Source organism: Microcebus murinus, chromosome 6, assembly GCF_040939455.1.
Source record: "Microcebus murinus isolate Inina chromosome 6, M.murinus_Inina_mat1.0, whole genome shotgun sequence".
NCBI lineage: Eukaryota > Metazoa > Chordata > Mammalia > Primates > Cheirogaleidae > Microcebus > Microcebus murinus.
In genome coordinates, this window is record NC_134109.1 from 36,050,852 (window position 1) to 36,072,755 (window position 21,904).

A 21,904-nucleotide genomic window follows, 5' to 3' on the forward strand; every position below is an offset into this window, starting at 1 on the left:
ACTATGGGTAGCATTGTTCTTCTTTTCCTCTACATTATAACCTATTATTAATACTTGGAAATTTGGGATTTTTGATAATTCAGATTTGGTATAGATTAAAGATTTATATCTATGCATAATTCATTTAAAATCTTTTCTTTTCTTTTTTTTGAGACAGAGTCTCACTCTGTTGCCCTAGCTAGAGTGCCATGGCATCAGCCTAGCTCACAGCAAGCTCAAACTCCTGGGCTCAAGCAATCCTACTGCCTCAGCCTCCCAAGTAGCTGGGACTACAGGCATGCACCACCATGCCCAGCTAATTTTTTCTATGTATATTTTTAGTTGTCCAGCTAATTTCTCTCTATTTTTAGTAGAAATGGGGTCTCGCTCTTGCTCAGGCTGGTCTGGAACTCCTGAGCTGGAACAATCCACCCGCCTTGGCCTCCCACAGTGTTAGGATTACAGGCATGAGCGACTGTGCCCAGCCCATTTAAAATCTTTTAAACCCAATTGGCAAAAAGGATTGCAGTAACCTTGTTTAAAGAAAATATGTACATTAGTTTCAAGAATTTCAAAGTATCTTTTAAAGTGACTCTCTATGTGTAGATAAATCATTTGCTAATTATAAATTTTTTTATATCTGTCAAAGCAGATATCTAAAAGGCTCTACAGGCGGGGCGCGGTGGCTCACGCCTATAATCCTACGTCTCTGGGAGGCCGAGATGGGAGGATTGCTCAAGGTCAGGAGTTTGAAACCAGCCTGAGTGAGACCCCCCCATGCCCCCTACTCCCCACCCCCGTCTCTACTAAAAATAGAAAGAAATTAATTGGCCGACTAAAAATATATAGAAAAAATTAGCTGGGCATGGTGGTGCATGCCTGTAGTCCCAGCTACTCTGGGGGCTGAGGCAGTAGGATTGCTTGAGCCCAGGAGTTTGAAGTTGCTGTGAGCTAGGCTGACACCACGGCACTCTAGCCTGGGCAACACAGTGAGACTCTGTCTCAAAAAAAATTAAATAAATAAATAAATGGCTCTACAAAGTCTTATTCTGACATGGTTTTAGATACCATATATAGTAAAAAGTATTCCATAGTTCCTATTGGCATTTTCTGAATTCAACAGAAATTAGTGACACTTATTGCAAGGTTTCCCTGTCTTAGTTATTTTTTTTTAATTTAGTGATTTTAGTAGAGCTTCAGCATGAATCATCTTTTCCCTTTTCAATAACCTATTATTTAATGTCACAAGAACACAATTGTCTTGATAAGGCAGTTTTCTCTTCACTGCACTATTTTAAAATTTTCTGTTATAATTAACTTTATTTCTTTGTGGCACAAAAATAATTATCATGCTTTTCTGCCCAATAATGGAGAAACAGTTGCAAGAGAGCTATATTTGGAGAAAGCCAGATATAGAAAGTATAAATGTTAACCTATTCAGCTGGTGATTATGTTATCTAGTTTAGGCAATATGATATTGAGCTAAAACTCTTGCATAGTAGTATGAGGTAGGCAACAGTGGTAATAAATATAAGTTGAAAAAATGTAACTGATAATATGTGTAAGTCCTAATGTCTTAAATTTAAGATAAATATTATGTGTTTTGCCAGTACTTTTTAGGTTGGTTTTCATGGAAACTTTTATTTGTGAGGGAATATGACCATGTTTATACAGATAAAATGTTTTTCTTGTCATGGTATAGAAATAAGGGAAAGAAACCTGGTAGATGTAGCCAGTTCTGGAGGGGGTTAATAGAAGCAATATAAATTTTGCAGCTAAAGAAAAATAAATCAAATCAGAAGCAATTAGTATTTCTTTTTTTCTTTTCTTTCCTTTTTTTTCAGATAGTCTTGCTCTGTCAGCTGAACTACAGTGCGGTGGCATCAGCCTAGCTCACAGCAACTTCAAACTCCTGAGGTTAAGCAATCCTCCCGCCTCAGCCTCCCAAGTAGCTGGGACTACAGGTGTGCACTACCACACCCCGGCTAATTTTTCTATTTTTAGTAGAGACATGGTCTCACTCTTGCTCAGGCTGCTCTCGAACTCCTGAGCTCAAGCGATCCTCCCACCTGGGCATCCCAGAGTGTTAGGATTACAGGTGTGAGCCACTGCACCCAGCCAAATGTTGTAATTTCAAAAATGTTATGTTTTCAAAAAGCTAGGCTGGGCATGGTGGCTCACGCCTGTAATTCTAGCACTCTGGGAGGCCAAGGCGGGCGGATCGTTTGAGCTCAGGAGTTCAAGACCAGCTTGGGCAAGAGTGAGACCCTGTCTCTACTAAAAAAAAAAAAATAGAAATCATCTGGGACAACTTAAAATATATAGAAAAAATTAGCCGGGCATGGTGGCGCATGCCTGTAGTCCCAGCTACTTGGGAGACTGAAGCATGAGGATCACCTAAGTCTAGGAGTTTGAGGTTGCTGTGAGCTAGGCTGATACCATGGCACTCTCGTCCAGGCAACAGGGTGAGACTCTGTCTCAAAAAAAAAAAGCTAAACAGGGTTACCATATGATCCAGTAATCCCACTCCTATATATACTCAAGAGAATTGAAAACATATTCACATAAAAATTTGTACATGAATTTCACAGTAGCATTATTTAGAAAGCCAAAAAGTATACACAACTCAAATGTCCATAAACTGTTAAATGGATAAGAAAAATATGGTATATCCCTACAGTAGAATATTATTCATTCAGAAAAAGAAAGTACTGATATATGCTACAACAGGGATGAACCTTGAAAATATTAAGTGAAAGAAGAGGCCATATATTATATGATTCCATTCATAGGAAATGTCCAAAATAGGCAAAACCATAGAGACAGTGAATTAGTGCCTTCCAGGGGCTGAGAGGAGAGGGAAGCAAAGAGTACTAATCGGTATGAGGTTTCTTTTGAGGATGATGAAAATGTTCTGGAGTTAGATAGTAGTAATAGTTGAACAACTTGTGAATATATTAAAAACTATTGAATTGTACACTTTAAAAGGCTGAATTCTGGGAGGCCGAGGCGGGCGGATTGCTCGAGATCAGGAGTTCGAAACCAGCCTGAGCAAGAGCAAGACCCTGTCTCTACTATAAATAGAAAGAAATTAATTGGCCAACTAATATATATATATATATAATTAGCCGGACATGGTGGCACATGCCTGTAGTCCCAGCTACTTGGGAGGCTGAGGCAGAAGGATCGCTTGAGCCCAGGAGTTTGAGGTTGCTGTGAGCTAGGCTGATGCCACGGCACTCACTCTAGCCTGGGCAACAAAGCGAGACTCTGTCTCAAAATAAATAAATAAATAAATAAAAGGCTGAATTCATAATTACCCAGTTTAAGGGTATATTTTATTATAGCAGTATGAACAAGCAAATATATTACTATTTATTGAAATAGGGAAAATAGGAAAGAATTGCTTATTTGTGGTGAACAGTAGAGAAAAATCTAAATGTTTGCATTTTGTGTTTGAATATACTGGTGGGTGATCTAGGTGGGGAAATTGAAATAGGTAACTTCAAAAAGTTAGGTCTGGACTTCAGGATCTAACTGATTTGCCTGTGGCCACAGTCTGTCTTATTCTCTGAAGTCTTTCCACTAGAGCCATATTCCTTGCTCTATAAATGGTTTATGGAGCAAATGGTTTATAGAGCCATATTCCTTGCTCTATAAACTCTCTAGACTGGCTGAAATGTGTTTTAGTGGCAATGTAATTTTAAAGAACATGAAGGTATGTTTTGAATGAGAACATAGAAGCTTCAATTTATTGTTGTAATTTCACAGAATTTTTTATACATAGGAAAAAACACCGTATGTACATACTGGACTAAAATTTTAGTTTAAAATGCTTGATCTTCATATAGCCTCTGCTGCTAGAAAATATAGTATTTCAAATTAATGTAACTTTTTTTCAATAACAAAATGGTCCTGAACTTTTTCTAGTAACAACACCAATAATCTTCTACAATGTACCAAATTTTGTCTCCCCACCACCACCTACTTACTTGTTCTCAGGATCACATGTAGCCTATTAAGAAATGTGAACTAACAAATTAGTTTAAAAGTTAATAGACCTCTGAATGTTGGCAGTAGCTCACTTTTTTTTCCCTTCACTTATCAGAAGAGCAGAGATTTTAAAAATGTTATCTGGAGAGGAATAAACCACTTCATAGCAGCTGCACACCCCTCCCCAAGCTACCTTTAACCCCCCAATCCTTTTTGGTCTCTCCTCCCTGCTGCTCCCTTTGGGGCTCTCTTGTGCTGCTTCTTCTCCCAGAAGCCATCACTCTTGCTTCTCTTCCTAACTTTATCATCTTTTCTTTCCTTTATTTGACTTCAAATATATATAACCAATTTAAGCCTTGCTCTTTCTTCGGACTTTCCTATACATTTCTCTGATTAGCACAAGTTAGACCAGGAACCAAGTGGCATAAACATAGGCTTTTCCTTAGAATAGTGGCCTGTGAACACACTCCCCTTTACACACATCAGAAAGCTAAACATCTTTTGCCAAAGCACCAAATATATCTTTCTTTTCTGCTAGGAATTACCAAATCCATTATTGGTATAATTTACTCTAGTAATAAGACTTGAACAACTTTAATGTTGGTAAGAATGACATGACTTATTTCAAACCCTCTATGCCAATTTTATTTTATTTTATTTTTAAAATGTATTCAACATTGGAATATACGGTTAGAGTAGATTCAAAAGGCTTTCTTTATCATAATGTGTAACTTAAATACCCATAATGATTTAACATGAATTTTTAAAATCCAAAACGATAAATGATTTTAACACTTTCCCTTTATCATTAGCTAAGAAATCTTCAAAAAAAACTTTCCATAAAAGAAACTTCACTGCAAGAGATGAAGACTGAGCTAGAAAGTTACAAAGAAAATAATATGCAACAGTTGTTCCAGATAATGTCCCTGAAAGATGATATCAAGGACCTACAGGAACTTACTGCTTCTCTAACCAGAATTAAATCTTTGAAAAACACCAATATACAGAGTCTTAAAAGAGGCAACTGGGATTTAACTGAACGAATTATGGAACTAGAAAACCAGATAAGGTAGGGAATTTTCTAGTTTGTTTTCGAACATGTCTTTTGGCATAAATTTGCAATAGTATATGAACTCTATACTCCTGATTGGTCACAGAATTTAAGTATAGTAAAATTTCACTTAATACCTGACCCAACATTATTACATGGAAAAAAAAAAAAAAACCACTTTGTATTGAAATATATCACATAACCTAAGATTCAATTTAAAGTCTGCAATTTAGTGGTTGTACAACCATCACCATTATCTCATTACAGAACATTTTCGTCACCCAAAAAGAAACTCCATGACCATTAGCAGTCATTCCCCATTTCAATCCTCCCCCAGCCCCTGCAACTGCTAATTTACTTCTGTCTCTATAGATTTTCCTTTTTCTAGATATTTCATGTTAATGCAATCACAAAACATATGGCCTTTGTCTGTCTTCTTTTACTTACCATGATGTTCTCAGGGTTCATTCATGTTGTAGCATTAATCAGTAATTCATTCATTTTTATGGCTGAATAATATTCCATTATATAGATATATCACTTTTTGTTTATCTCTTGATGAACATTTGGGTTGCTTCCAGTTTTTGGCTTTATGAATAAAGCTGCTATGAACATTCTTTTTTAAGCTTTTATATGACTATATGTTTCATTTCCCTTAGGTATATTCCTTAGGAGTAGAATTGTTGTCATATAGTAAATCTATGTTTAATTTGGCATGGTCCAGTCCAGCAATTCCTCAAAAGTAACAATCAGTTAGATAACTCACTACCTTTGGACCAGCCTAGTGTGCTCTCTGAAAGAGAATTTTTCCTTTTTTTAAAAAAAAAAAAACTTCTGAAACTATGTTATTTCATTTTTAATTTTTTTATTTTATAAATTATTTATGTCTTAGCTTCTGCATGCTGCTGTATCATCTTCAATTTTGAAGGGTAATTTCACTGAGGATAGAATTCTGAGTTGTCAGGTTTTTTTCATTCAGCACTTTTAAATGTCATTCAGTTATTTTCTGACTTTTTATAGGTTCTGTTGAAAAGTCATACATCAGTCTTACTGTTGTGTGTCTTTTTTTCTTTTTTCTTTTTGAGGCAGGGTCTCACTCTGTTGCCTGGGCTAAAGTGCAGTGGGGTCATCATAGTTCTCTAGAACCTCAAACTTCTGGTCTCAAGCAATCCTCCTGCCTCAACCTCCCAAGTAGCTGGGACTACAGGTGCATGCTAATGCACCCAGCTAATTTTTGTATTTTTTATAGGGATGGGGTCTTGCTATGTTGCTCAGGCTGGTTTCAAATTCCTGGCCTCAAGCAATCCTCCTACCTCAGCCTCCCAAAGTTCTAACATTACAGGTATGAGTCACCACACCTGGCCTCATTGTTACATATCTTTGAAGGTAATGTAGTTTTTCTCTAACTGCTTTTAATTGCTGGCAGTCTGACTCTAATGTATCTTGGTGTGACGTTCTTTGACTTAGCCTGCTTAGGATCTGTAGTGCTTACCAAATGTGTCAATTTATGTCTTTTATCAGGTTAGGAAATTCTTGGGAATCCAAATATTATTTGTGTCCCATTCTATCTCTACTCTCATTCTAAGGCTGTGATTATAGACATGTTAAACCTTTTGAGTGTACCCTACTATATGTCTGTAATGTAGAATCTGTATGTCTCCAATATAAATTTTTTGAATTAAAATTTTCTCTTTAGATAATTTGGATAATTTCTTTTGATCTGATTTAAATCCACTAATTCTATAAGATGAAATTCTTAGATAGAAGAGGACATAAAAACCCATGGAAGATGGACCAAAACTTTAACTTAGATTCAGGGTAGCAAATAGTACCAATAGCTAGTAATTGGTAATCAAAACAAGAACCAAATAATTAGCTGCTTCTATCTAAGCTATTTATATATCTGACGATTAAACAAATTTTTACATATGCTATTCTCTATTGAGAATCATTATTTTTAGTTCCTTTGTCTCCTCATTGAATCCTAATTGAAGATTCCATTCAGGGCTGGGGGCAGTGGCTCACACTTGTAATCCTAGCACTCTGGGAGGCTGAGGCAGCGGATTGCTCGAGGTCAGGAGTTTGAAACCAGCCTGAGCAAGAGCAAGACCCTGTCTCTACTATAAATAGAAGAAATTAATTGGCCAACTAATAATATATATAGACAAAATTAGCCTGGCATGGCGGTACATACCTGTAGTCCCAGCTACTTGGGAGGCTGAGGCAGAAGGATTGCTTGAGCACAGGAGTTTGAGATTGCTATGAGCTAGGCTGACACCACGGCACTCACTCTAACCTGAGCAACAAAGTGAGACTCTGTCTCAAAAAAAAAAAAAAAAAAAAAAAAGAAGATTCCATTCAGGTATTATTAAAATAGGAAGCCAGCATGATGGCTCATGCCTGTAATCCCAGCACTTTGGGAGGCTTGGGCATGAGGATCACTTGAGGCCAGCAGTTCAAGATCAGTTCAAACGATACAGCAAAACCCCATCTCTACAATTAGCCAAGTGTTGGTGGCAGGCACCTATAGCCTCTGGAGGCTGAGGTGGGAGCATTGCTTGATCCCAGTAGTTTGAGGTCTGCAGTGAGCTGTGAATATGCCACTGCACTGGTCCAGCCTAGGGTGACAGAACAAGACCCTGTCTCTAAAAAAATGGTTTCAGCATAGACCAACTACAGGACTTAACACTGGGTTGTCTCCATTTCTTTACCATTTCTAGCCTTTTCCTAGAAATGCTTAGATAACTGCATAGCTCTTTTCATAAGAAATGTATTTTTACTTGATACATATATTTAATGTTTTAAATGGGGGATTTTTCCTTTTGTTATTTTTAATTGAAGTTTGAAAATTGGTTGAGTTGGTTTCATGATATTGCTACATACTGATTATCTTACACAGGGCACATCTGCTTGAAAGAGAAAAGGCAGAGCAAAGAGATTTTCTGGAGAAAAAGTTCTCAGGTGCTAACAGATTCACCCCTTATATGTATATGAAAGGACAAGAAGAATCCTTGGATATTTTCATGATGAAGGTGAGAACAAATTTCGATTGATTTTTGAAGAAATAGGATTTTTATTAGCTTGTGTTACTCTAGGAGGTAATTGGTAAATGTTGAGTAGTTTGTTAGTCCTTTTTATAGGAGAAGATCAAAGGAAGCAGTAAAGCAGGGTGGACTGGAAACTTTTCTGATGTATGTTGAAAAAGTACAAGAAGGATCTGAAGGTCTCTGTGATACTGAAGGACAGAGAGAGTAGGGTTGTGAGAGAACTGGGAGGAGAGGCATGGCTAAAGAGTGAAATACTGGAGTTCTAAATTTCTGTTGTGGATTGGTTCCTGCTGCTGACAATATCAGGGTTTCTGAATCTGGGTGCAGGTGGTTGAAGAGGGGCATAGGTAAAAGTTATTGAAATTGAGGCACAGGAATCACAAAGCTAAATTGTTTGATGAGTTATCTACATTGGCCATTAACGTCTAGAATTTTGGCATGAGTTGGGTTTAGAAGAAGGAAGTGAGCCTGGTCTCCAATAGAGAGTGATTCATATGATGAGTAGAAGGCATTACACAGGCCGGCACGGTGGCTCACGCCTATAATCCTAGCACTCTGGGAGGCTGAGGCGGGCGGATTGATCAAGGTCAGGAGTTCGAAACCAGCCTGAGCAAGAGCGAGACTCTGTCTCTACTATAAATACAAAGAAATTAATTGGCCTACTAATATATATAGAAAAAATTAGCCGGGCATGGTGGGCCAGCTACTCGGGAGGCTGAGGCAGCAGGATTGCTTGAGCCCAGGAGTTTGAGGTTGCTGTGAGTTAGGCTGACACCACGGCACTCACTCTAGCCTGGGCAACAAAGCGAGACTCTGTCTCAAAAAAAAAATTCATCAACTACTTCAAAAGAAGTTTAAAGTAATCCTAACCTTAATTTGCCTCTCTTAAGTAATTCACAGTAATGCTTTTTTTTTTTACTTGTTTACTTCACTAATTTCTCACATCTCTGAAAAACTTCCATAATCAGAGCCCATGCAGCTCTGACGTTTTCTTCCCCTTCTCTTTTATTCTACCTCTTTTTTCTAGGCTTTTAGTGATGCAAACTCATCATTACTTCAACAAATCTAGCTCTCCTATTTCTCATTTTCACATGACAAAAAGCCCTGTTCAGAAACAGAACTTGCTTACTCAGCTCCCAGAGCTGAAGGTGGCAAGAAGGCTAGGTAGAATTTTATAAAGGTAGAATTCTTTTGTGGGACATTGAGGAAAGGAGTATAAGCCTTATTCTTTTTTTTTTTTTCCTGTCATATTTGTAATGAAAGCAGGATGATTACAGAAGCACAAGGGAAAGGTTGGCGGAAAGAAATGTGACTTCTTTCACTTATACTTTTATATTATCAGGGTGGTTATTATTAAATTATATTCTATAACCATAATCAAGTCTTTATGAAAATGTCCATTTCTCTGTTAACTTTTCATTTAACGATCTTAGCATTCATTGATGATACTTGCCTGAATCAGTTACTTCACTAGGAGTTGCAAATGTTGATTTTTAAATTTCCATCATTCCTTCTACATTTATGAGCTCAAATTTTTCTGTATTGAGTTTACCTTCATCAACTGAGACTGTTTTTTTAGCTGCTTTTCTAACAAATTTTCTTGTATTCTAAAGTAGTTTTTCCATACCATCATTTCAATATCTCTTACTGTTCTAGTTTGCTCTTTTGAGGATGCCCTTATCTCTCTTGGTACTCTTTAACTCTTTCCATTGATGGTCTTTTCTCCTGAAGTTTTTTTTTCTCTATTTAAAAAATTTTCTTTTTCTTTTTTTTCTTTTTGAGACAGAGTCTCATTCTGTTGCCCAGGCTAGAGTGCCATGGCGTCAGCCTAGCTCACAGCAACCTCAAACTCCTGGGCTCAAGTGATCCTTCTGCCTCAGCCCCCCAAGTAGCTGGGACTACAGGCATGTCTGGCTAATTTTTTCTATATATTTTTAGTTGGCCAATTAATTTCTTTCTATTTTTAGTAGAGATGGGGTCTTGCTTTTGCTCAGGCTGGTTTCAAACTCCTGACCTTGAGTGATCCTCCTGCCTCGGCCTCCCAGAGTACTAGAATTACAGACATGAGCTACCTTGCTTGGCCCTTTTTTTTCTTTTTAAGGTAAGGAATCTATTGGCTAAAATAAACAAGATGTTCCACTAAACACATTTCTCTATAGCTTAATCTAAAATGTTATCAGTGCTGTCCTGTTTTTGAACAGGCTAAAAAATAAAATACCCTTGGTGTGTAAGTTTGCCGACTATATCTGAAATACTCTTAAATGAACACCATGCCTTAACAGTTCATCTGCAAGAGGAATAACCAATTTGTATAATAGTTTTTTTTTGTTTGTTTGTTTTTGTTTTTTTTTGAGACAGAGTCTCGCTTTGTTGCCCAGGCTAGAGTGAGTGCCATGGCATCAGCCTAGCTCACAGCAACCTCAAACTCCTGGGCTCAAGCAATCCTGCTGCCTCAGCCTCCCGAGTAGCTGGGACTACAGGCATGCGCCACCATGCCTGGCTAATTTTTTCTATATATATTAGTTGGCCAATTAATTTCTTTCTATTTATAGTAGAGACGGGGTCTCGCTCTTGCTCAGGGTGGTTTCGAACTCCTGACCTCCAGCAATCCGGCCGCCTCGGCCTCCCAGAGTGCTAGGATTATAGGCGTGAGCCACCACGCCCGGCCTATAATAGTTTTTGTGAATTAGAAAAAAGAGGAGGCTACAATATCTTTACCCTAAAAAAGGGAGAGGTGGGCTTGCTCTCTAAAGAGACCCTGTCCCTGTGTGGTCTTTAGAGACTTGGTTTGGTTCTCTATCGAAAATAAAGAATATAGCCAAACTACATTGAAGGCATAGGTTAAAAGAAGGTATTAAATAGATGTGTAAGTCATCAGTTGGTTAAGTCTTTCTCTAGAACTTGGAAGCCAGAGAAAGGTCATTGAAAATTTTCAGAAATAAGCACATACATGAAGAGGACAGAGATGAGAGGGGGATCCTAAAGTTTTGTGTTGTGACTTTATTTATATTTCAAAACAAGGGAAGTAAATGTCTCTGTATTAAATTTCAAATGGAAAGTTTAACCTGTATATTGGCACACTTAGGATAAGGATGAAGCTATCCTGTCCAAGAACTTTGAGAGAAACATTCTTCACTCCGAAGGACCAAAAGATGAGCAGAAAAAATGGGATAAATGTGAACAAGATTTGGTCCATAAAGAACAACAAACATCTGAATTAGACAGACCTCCATATTCATTTGGCTGGGAAACTAAAACTGCGCAATCCCAATATCTACGTTTCCTTGGTCAGTTGGCTGCTCTTCCAGGTGATGGCACTGTCCCCATACCAGCCACAGAGGAAGCTGTGAATGAGAAGATTCAGGAAACTGGTGCAAATGAGCAACCTTGGAAATCTGTAAGTGTATTGACATAAAAGTTGTTCTTTCCAATTTGATTCTTGTTTTTTTGTTTTTTTTTTTCTTGAGACAAAGTCTCACTCTGTTGCCCGGGTTAGGGTGTCATGGCGTCAGCCTAGCTCACAGCAACCTTAAACTCCTGGACTCAAGCAATCCTCCAGCTTCAGCCTCCTGAATAACTGGGATTACAGATGCTTACCACCATGCCTGCTAATTTTTCTATTTTTTGTAGAGATGGGGTCTTGCTCTTGCTCAGGCTGGTCTTGAACTCCTGAGCTGAAGTGAACCTCCTGCCTTGGCCTCCCAGAATGCTAGGATTACAGGCATAAACCACTGTGTCCACCCTATACTCTGCTTTCGTAAAATTCATTATACAACTTTATTTCTCAGTACTAACCAAATTATATTATTTTTATATATCAAAGCTTTCTATTTATATTGTAACCCAACTTACACATGTCAAATCTTAAAGTCCTCCCTGTTCATCTACTTATAACTTAATGTGACTACAATGTTGATGTAAATAGAACTTGCACATAATTTTGAAACTACATAGAAAATATGGACCATCGGGGAATTTTTAATATTTTTTTCCTACAGAAAACCAAAGACCTTCAGATGTTCACTAAACGACTGGAGCAGCTGCATTACCTTTATAAAGATACTGCTCAAAAATCATCCCAAACTGAAGAAAAGTATTGGGAACAAAAAAGACCCTTGAAACACCTAGAGGGGAAAATTGAAATCAATGACTTTTTTCAAGGAAGATTAGACTTGGATAAGAAGAAAGTAAGAATTTCCTGAAGTATAGGCATTTCTTTGATAATGAAAATGATTGTTTCATTTCTTGATAACTTTAACATCTAATGTTTAAAGCTGTTAATACTATTTATACTTAATAGTGGAAAAGTAGGGAAATTTTCCTTCCTAACATTGTGCATTTTCACTTTCCCTCTTTCCTTTTTTTTTTTTTTTTTTTTATTTTGAGACAGAGTCCTAGCTCACAGCAACCTCAAACTCCTGGGCTCAAGGGATCCTCCTGCCTCAACCTCCCCAAGTAGCTGGGACTACAGGCATGCGCCACCATGCCCGGCTAATTTTTTCTACATATATTAGTTGGCCAATTAATTTCTTTGTATTTATAATAGAGACGGGGTCTCCCTCTTGCTCAGGCTAGTTTCGAACTCCTGACCTCGAGCAATCTGCCCGCCTCAGCCTCCCAGAGAGCTAGGATTATAGGCGTGAGCCACCGCGCCCTGCTCCCTCTTTCCTTTTTAACCATGCTTGCCTGGGACATCTACTTTATCTTTCCAAAGAACCAGTGGTTCTTTTTTGGTACACACGTTACTAGTTTATTTTGAATTACATATAATGAATACATGTAGTATCTTTATTAAATATGCACTCCTACTTGTTAGGGTTCAGGGTCAATAATCTTGTCTGTTCTCGGTTCTTAGTGTGCTCTTGGTCCAAGACCAGACATACCAAAAGCAAGGCAAGTGTGAAACAAAGTTTATTGAGAAAGGACAAGATAGGTTTACAGATGAAGAGCAAGATACAGGTTTACAGAGTAAGAGCAAGATAACATTTGACACAGAACAGCAAATGGACCCCTCTTTTGTAACAAAAGGACTCTGATTATGGTCTGGGATCTTGTTTTATACTGTCTGGATTGGGCCCACCTTGTGGTTCAGGCATCGCTGTGAAACCACTTTGACGGACAGTTAATGAACGGCATGATAATTAGGCTTAGGTTACTCTGGGTCACTTTCCAAATCCTTTGGTGCCTAGGCTGCCTGGCCTATGGGCTGGGGATTCACTGCATTCTTTTGCAGATTAGCAGGGCTTCCTTCTTCCCACAGGTGAGGCATTTGCTGGGGGCAGGATTAAGGTGGAAGCACCAAGAAGGGACTCCCCACTTGTCCCCCTTCCCTGGTGGAGCAATTGCTCAAGGCAGCACCAAAGCAAGGCACCTGCTTTTGTCCCCTAGGAGAGTCTAGGAGGTCCCTTGCTATCTATCTAACCCTACTTTCTCTTTTCCCTTTCTGAAGTTAATATGCCTTTTCATCTTTTGTTTTAAATCACGAAAGCAGTAAGTGCTATTAAATATTCCTCTGTAGTTTGTCCAATAGATTTTAATTAGGAATGTTCTTTTCACTATGTTCTACGTATGTTTGTAAGTTTAGTGTTGATTTCATTTCTTGAGCTAAAGTTATTTAGAATTTTGTTTAACTTTTACATAAACACACACATATCTATACATCTTAAAAAGTCAAATTTACCAATAGTCTTTTATTGAAAAGCAGCAGCTCTCTTCTATACCTCCCCCTGTCCTATTTCCCAGAGGGAACTATTTTCAACTATTTTAGCTATTGCTTCTGGTAGTTACTTCCATTTCCCTAAATAATTTTATATTGCAATATCTTGAATTGTCCATTTTAGACATTCTGTGTTGACTTCCTATTATATGATAGATGAAGTTTTCTTTCTCTTATACCACTTTCCCACCTCCCCCTCTGTCTTCCTAATATAGTTATATAGATATTTTTACCTAATCCACAATCTGCATTTAACTTCACGATGATACTTAAATCTATACAAAAACTTAGAAATACTTTATTTATATTATGTTTTCTTTTTTGAATTATATTTTATTTTTTCTAGAGTTAATAACCTTCCTTGTGTTTTCATATGTTTGATTTTCAACATTAATTTATTGTTTTTTCCCCTGAATCTATATCAAATGATCTTTTAGGCCAGCACGGCGGCTCGTAATCCTAGCACTCTGGTGGGGCTGACATGGGAAGATTGATTGTGGCCAAGAGTTGGAGACTAGCCTAGCAGGAGGGAGACCCCATCTCTACTAAAAATAGAAAAATTAGCTGTGCATCTTGGCATGTGAGCCAGTAGTCCCAGCTACTCAGGAAGCTGGGTCAGGAGGACAGTTTGAGCCCAGGAATTTGAGGTTGCAGTGAGCTACAATGATGCCACTGCACTCTATCCAGGCAAAAGAGAAAGACTGTCTCAAAAAATAAATAAATAAATAAAAGATCTTTGGCTCCATAAAAATTCCCATTTTTCTCTCTCAAAGTCCTTCATTCTCTTGCTTGAGTCTGGATTTTGCTGTGTGGGTCTAGCATAGTTATAATCCTAAATCTCATGTCTTCCTCTTTTTTGGTTTACTTTCTTATTTTGCTAGAGCACATTCTCCAATACCTTTCTGAGAAATAGTGCCTTGGAGAGATACATATTTTTTTTTAGTCCTTGTATGAATAAGAGCATCTTTTTTTGAATCCTTACATTCAATTGGTAGTTGGGTTTAGATTTTATTTTCACACCGAGACTTGAAGACATTACACTACTAGCCAGGGTTGTTGTTGAGAAAAATAATGCCATTCTGATTCTTATTCCTTAATATATTACTTATTTTATTTTATTTTATTTTATTTTGAGACAGAGTCTCGCTTTGTTGCCCAGGCTAGAGTGAGTGCCCTGGCGTCAGCCTAGCTCACAGCAACCTCAAACTCCTAGGCTCAAGCAATCCTACTGCCTCAGCCTCCCGATTAGCTGGGACTACAGGCATGCACCACCATGCCTGGCTAATTTTTTCTATATATATTAGTTGGCCAATTAATTTATTTCTATTTATAGTAGAGACAGGGTCTTGCTCTTGCTCAGGCTGGTTTCAAACTCCTGACCTTGAGCAATCTGGCCGCCTCGGCCTCCCAGAGTGCTAGGATTACAGGCATGAGCCACCTCGCCTGGCCCATTTCTTTTAATGAATTAAAACATTTGTCATAAGATTTTTTGTTGTAACATCTTAAATAACTAATTTTTTCTCATATTAAAAATTTGTGTGCATTAGTGAAGATTTATAGGGAATAGAATAAAATTAAAATAACTAGTAATCCTACCATTTTGAGATAACCAGTGTTAGCATATAGGTATATTTCCTTCTGATTATTTTCTATGTATATTTTAACATAATTGAGATAGTCTTTATCTAAATAATTATTTCCTTATATTACATTCCTAGAAAAAGTGAACTAATCTATGCTACTACTTGGTCCTTATAAAATTGTTTATTTAACTATACCACTGGTAGCATTGAGTTATCACTTTTATTGTCATATTTTGTTTTTCTGATTATTATAATAATGCATATTTATGGCAAAAATATTTTAGTTATATAAGTATTGTTAAGCTTGCAGCTTATTAGTTTACAGTAAACGTGGTATTGTGCTAGTGTATAACAACATCTTAATTCTTTATTTCAATATTGTTGATTTCTGTAAAGGAAAACTCAAAGACTACAAATTCCCAAACAGATGAGCACAGTGAAAAGTTTAAACAGCTAGAGGAAAACAACACTCAACAAATGATATTAAATATTCAGCAGAATTTGCAGATTGCTACAACACAAAGATTGGAGGAGAAAATTCAGAAACTTCAGAAACAGCTCAGTGATTTGAAATTGTCAAATAAAAGTATGAAAACTCAACTGACAAGAGTAAATGTCCTTAAAGTAAGTAAAGGAAGTAAGGCTTTCAAAAAATAACTTAAGCTTTGGTCTATTACTATTTTAGCTGCATGTGTCTCATTGAACTGTTAAAAAATTAATGTTAAAATTATTTTACATACATACAAAAGAATATATATTAAAGCATATAGAATAATAAAACTGGATGCCTGTTAATCCATCACTCAATTTAAGAAACAGAATATTATCACTCTTTCAAGTCCCCTATTCTTCTTCCCTATTCCTCAAAGGTAACTGGTATTCTAAGTGTTATGTTTATAAATCCCTTGCTTTTTGTTTTTGTTTTACTTTAGTCTCTAATTGGAGTAAAAGTTTTAGTTATTTTTTGGCTCTTCTTGGACCTTCTCTGTATCAAGCTTTAGTTATCCTATTTCAAATGTAAATTATGCCTTAAGGCAAACATGCACTAAACAGTTGATCAACTGATATGCCAGTTTATCAGCAACCATTTTTCTTACTGCAGAGCCAATTATTTTCTATATTCCTGTATTTAATTAACGTAGGACATGGAAAATATGCTAAGCCTCTTTGAATCCCAAGTGCCCAGTTTATAAAAGTGCTGAGTTAATGTTAGTGATTGACAAATATGATGGTAGAAAAATGTCCTCTTATTTCGGAAACTGTGGAGTTTTTTTCTTTTCCATATATCTATCGCTTTAAAAAAGAAAGGAAAAAAAGCATGAGTTATTGTGCCTGTCTGGTATTTAGAAGAGATCTGATCACAATCATCTCTCTTTCCCTCACCTTATACCCTCTCACAGGACAAAACAATTGAAAAACTCAGGAAATCTTTAACAAAAGTGGAAACAACAAAAGAGAAGGCAGTTATGCAAACAGAAAACTTGAAAGCTACATTAGACTCTGGAGAGCAAGAGGTAGGATCAGACAAAGAGAGGGCCCATCAGATGTTAGATGCTGTCACTCCTGAGCTCTCCACAGCAAAGGGCACACTTGAAGAAGTACCAGGACAAGAACAAAAGGTATTTTTTCCTTATTACTATATTAAAATTAATTCAATTGAAATGATAAACACTCACTTCAACTTAGACTCTACTTATTGGACAGAAGGGAATTTATTAGCTTATGGATTCAAAGACAAGTCAAACAACCTAACTCTGGGACGGCAGAGATGCACTTGGGCCTCAGGATGCACCTGGAACCTTTCAAGTCCTTTCTCACTATCTCTTTTTAGCATCTGTGTGCCAGCTCATCTGTCTGACTGCCAGTTGGTTTTCTCCGTATCGCAGGAAACATGTCCACTGACAACCATGCAGGTTTTTTTTAATTAATTTATTTTTCAATTTTTATTCTTTTTTCTTTATTTTTTTATTATAGTTTTTAGGCTGAGTGAACCATGCAGTTTTATATTTAGTTTTTGTGACAGAAGAGAGAAGCCCAAGAAAGGGTCTTATTGGCTCAGTTTAGGCCAAATACTTATCCCTGGTGAACCTACCGTGGCTAGGGATGGGATATTTGATTATTATGGCTTAGGTTTATGTACCCATCCTCTGACTAGCGAGTGACCATTAGAGTAGGGGGTCATGTAAGAGAATAGAAGCTCAGAGGAAACTGGGTGTGTCACTTTCTTTGTGTCACTGTCTAGGGGACTAGGGTAGTGCTTCCAAACTTGCTTAGATTTTCCCTATACTTATGAAGCAGATATTTTAAGAGAATTTTAAAAAGGTTAACTGATAATTTTAGGCAATTGTTAAATTATATATCATATCTCCATATATTAGTAGCTTTAGAAATTTGAAATTTTAACCAATTACCTTAAGATATGCTTAAAACATATGAAGTCATGATATTAGCATTTTCTCCTTTCTCTTTCTCTCCCTCTTTTCAACTTCTGTATATTTATTCACTTTCTTGGTTGTTTTTATTCTTTTCTTTAGTGTCCCTTTTATATTTTCAGTCAAATCTTTTCTCCTTTGGGCACTCCGTAGTTCCCTCTTCATTTCTGAGAGGGATTTTTGTGTTGTTTTTGCCTGAGGTTAATTATAACATCTTTCTTATCCACCAGACATCTTTTCTGTCCATATGTATTCTTTTTTGGGGGGCGGGTCACAGATGATGACCAGACCCATCATTGCCATATCTATTCTGAAGTATTACATTTTTTTCTTTTTTCTTTTTCTTTTTTTTTTTGCACTCACTCACTGACAGACCCACTTTCTCCTGAATTATTACATTTTGGATTTAAAATAAAGAGATTTTTTCCAAGTCTGAGAATCCTTGCTTTGTTGATATTTAATTCCTATCAGGGTGTTGTATCAAACATGTTTCCTGTGCATCATGGCTGTTTTTTGGAGAAAGTATTTTTTCATCACTTGGACAGTTTGGATGATGCTGCTTTTCTATTTTCTTCTTAAAGAAATTTTATATGGCTACATTGTACCATTTATCCATCTACTTTAAAAATCCCTTTAATTGCTCAGGTCTTTGGGTATTTCACTTTAGGGTAGCTGTAGACAGTTTACTTACTAGGTTTCTTAATGCAATATCACGTCTTCTGTTGGCACAGTAAGTGTAGTTTCTAAAGTTTACTAGACCAAGATTTTATTTTGGGAGTGGGGGTTTATGTGATGTCTGACCCTGCAATACTCTCTTGTTTGTATAAATCCCTTAATTTTCACTGTTTGCACTGTTTGCACTTTTCTTTTACTACCAAGCCTTCAAGAAACACCTCACCTCACCTTTCTAAGTATCTCCCTCTCCCCTCAGAAACCTTGCCTCTAGAACTGCCATTTCTGGTCTCATATGCTTCTAAGGCCCTTGCTTTTCTTTCCCCACTTGCCAGTGTTCTGATCCTCCAGATCTCAGATTTGTTCTCAGTATTTCCCCATTTGTGAACTGTCCCGTTTCTGGTAGTAAGGTTGTTTTCATTCTACATCAGTGGAAACTACCTGCACGCTTCTCTTGAACTACTTCTGCTGGTATGTAATATTTATTTCCCGCTCATATGTAAATTGAAGTCTGTGATATTCTCCAGTTATGCTTTAGGTATGATTTATGAATGGTTTATACTTATTCCCCTTGTTGATCACTATGGTTTTTGGAGGATGAGTGGAAAGATATGTATTTAGGGGACTGCTATTATCATACAGCAAATCAGAAGTCCAAAACATAATTACCTTATGGATGAACGGTAACAAAACAAGCAGCAATAAAATTAGGTTTAATCTACAAAAATGTAAAAATATGAAAAAGAATTAAAATGCAAAGGAAATTTTAAATAAAGTGTTCTTGTAACAGAAGAGACCATCTTTCTAGCTTAAAAATACTGTTTAGGCCGGGCGCAGTGGCTCACACCTGTAATCCTAGCTCTCTGGGAGGCCGAGGCAGGCGGATTGCTCGAGGTCAGGAGTTCGAAACCAGCCTGAGCACGAGCAAGACCCCGTCTCTACTATAAATAGAAAGAAATTAATTGGTCAACTAAAAATATATAGAAAAAATTGGCCGGGCATGGTGGCACATGCCTGTAGTCCCAGCTACTTGGGAGGCTGAGGCAGGAGGATCGCTTGAGCCCAGGAGTTTGAGGTTGCTGTGAGCCAGGCTTACGCCATGGCACTCACTCTAGCCTGGGCAACAAAGTGAGACTCTGTCTCAAAAAAAAAAAAAAAAAAAAAGTTACTGTTTAAGGTGGGGTGTAGTGGCTCACGCCTGTAACCCTAACATTTTGGGAGGCCAAGATTGGAGGATAGTTTTTTTTTTTTCCGGCATATTACGGGGGTACAGGTTTTAAGGTTTCAATAAATGCCCATTTCCCCCCTCCCCCCACAAGTCTGAGTCTCCAGCATGACCGTCCCCCAGAAGGTGCACATCTCACTCATTATGTATGTATATTACCACCCCCCCCAGGATAGTTTGAGAAAAGGAGTCCAGGACCAGCCTGAGCAAGATCAAGATCCCATCTCTACAAAAAATAGGAAAAAAATTTAGCCAGCCGTGGCAGCACATGCCTGTAGTCCCAGCTACTCAGGTGGCTGAGGCAGAAGGATTCCTTGAGCCCAGGAGTTTGAGGTTGCAGTGAGTTGGGATCATACCACTACATTCTAGCCTGAGCTATAGAGCAAGACAGTGTCTCGAAAAATTAAAAAATACTGTTTAGATGTAGAATGTGATACATTTAATAAAGAATGTTTAATAAGTCTAAATTTCTATCAATTTCATTGTACATAAGTGGGTGACCCAAACTAATGACATATCTTGATTTTTGTGGTGCTTCTTTGTAGCTTGCTGACTTTCGAGAAACTATTATGAAGATGCTGGGATTTAACATGAAAACAGCAGACAAGGAAATCATCAATCAGCTAAGGCTTATTATACAGGTTTATGAAATATCTAAAAAATCAAAGACTGCTTCTGATTGTGAGACTAGACAGGATAATAAATAAGGAAGTTCTGCCTTTTCATTGCTGACAACAATAACTAAGCAACAATAACTAAGCTGGACGTTTCCTCCAGCATCTTGAATATAGCTACGCTGTGAATAAAATGCATTGGAAATTTTAACTTTTCGTAGTAAAAATCTTTCTTTTTGTTTGTTTTTTGAGAGAGTCTCGCTTTGTTGCCCAGGCTAGAGTGAGCGCCGTGGCGTCAGCCTAGCTCACAGCAACCTCAAACTCCTGGGCTCAAGCAATCCTTCTGCCTCAGCCTCCCAAGTAGCTGGGACTACAGGCATGCGCCACCATGCCTGGCTAATTTTTTTTCTATATATATTAGTTGACCAATTAATTTTCTTTCTATTTATAGTAGAGATGGGGGTCTCGCTCTTGCTCAGGCTGGTTTCAAACTCCTTGACCTTGAGCAATCCGCCCGCCTCGGCCTCCCAAGTGCTAGGATTACAGGTGTGAGCCACCGCGCCCAGCCTCGTAGTAACAATCTTGTTCCACACATTTATTTATTGTCTAGTCTGGATTGTTACTTGTAATATATAATTATCTAATTACACACAGTAATTATTAATTGTATATTAAGCAGGATATGAGTCACAAACTTCTGTTCTTAGTTGGAATATTTATATCCAGCCTGTTTCTAGAATGAACAACTTATTGGATATACAATCCCCCTTAGGAATCCAGGCAAACTTATATTTTATAATTTGTATCTATTTTACCTATTTGATTAACTAAAGGGTAGAAATTAAATATGAAATGTCGGGGTGGTCAAAAGGTTACCGAGCATTTTTATAAATATAGTAATAGTCTGTATTGTGGGTTTTTTTTTTGAGATGGAGTCTTACTCTGTTGCCCAGGCTAGGGTGCCGTGGCATCAGCCTAGCTCACAGCAACCTCAAACTCCTGGGTTCAAGTGATTCTCCTGCCTCAGCCTCCAGCATAGTTGGGACTACAGGCGAACACCACTAATTTTTTGTGTTTTTAAGTAGAGACTTTTTAATGTTTTTAGTAGAGACGGGGTCTTGCTCTTCCTCAGGCTGGTCTCAAACTCCTGAGCTCAAGCAATCCTCCTGCCTTGGCATCCCAGAGTGCTAGGATTACTGGTGTGAGCCACCACTCCTAGCCTGTATTGTGGTTTTTTTTTTTTTTTTGAGACAGTCTCACTTTGTTGTCCAGGGTAGAGTGAGTGCCCTGGTGTCAGCATAGCTCACAGCAACCTCAATCTCCTGGGCTCAAGCGATCCTCCTGCCTCAGCCTCCTGAGTAGCTGGGACTACAGGCATGCTCCACCATGCCCGGCTAATTTTTTTTTTTGTATATATATATATATTTTAATTGGTCAATTAATTTCTTTCTATTTTTAGTAGAGACGGGGTCTCGTTCAGGGTAGTCTCGAACTTCTGACCTTCAACGATCCGCCCGCCTCAGCCTCCCAGAGTGCCAGGATTACAGGAGTGAGCCACCGCGCCTGGTCATGTATTGTGTTTTGTATTAATA

At 37.7% G+C, this 21,904-nt stretch overlaps 1 protein-coding gene across 5 annotated transcripts in view; it reads left to right on the forward strand.

The window, feature by feature from the left end:
- LOC105878338 (coiled-coil domain-containing protein 170-like) overlaps positions 1-20,523 on the forward strand; it is a 34,417-nt gene extending 13,894 nt beyond the window's left edge. For 4 of the 5 annotated variants that reach the window (XM_012777689.3, XM_012777692.3, XM_012777690.3 and 1 more), the window contains 7 exons: positions 4,785-5,041; positions 7,923-8,055; positions 11,156-11,467; positions 12,069-12,257; positions 15,766-15,993; positions 16,770-16,988; positions 20,244-20,523. In XM_012777689.3, the coding sequence (XP_012633143.3) occupies positions 4,785-5,041; positions 7,923-8,055; positions 11,156-11,467; positions 12,069-12,257; positions 15,766-15,993; positions 16,770-16,988; positions 20,244-20,405 (1,500 nt within the window). In that variant the 3' untranslated portion in view covers positions 20,406-20,523. The remainder of the gene's footprint in view (positions 1-4,784; positions 5,042-7,922; positions 8,056-11,155; positions 11,468-12,068; positions 12,258-15,765; positions 15,994-16,769; positions 16,989-20,243) is intronic. The other variant, XM_012777693.3, reaches the window with a different exon arrangement.
- Positions 20,524-21,904: the final 1,381 nt, after the last annotated feature.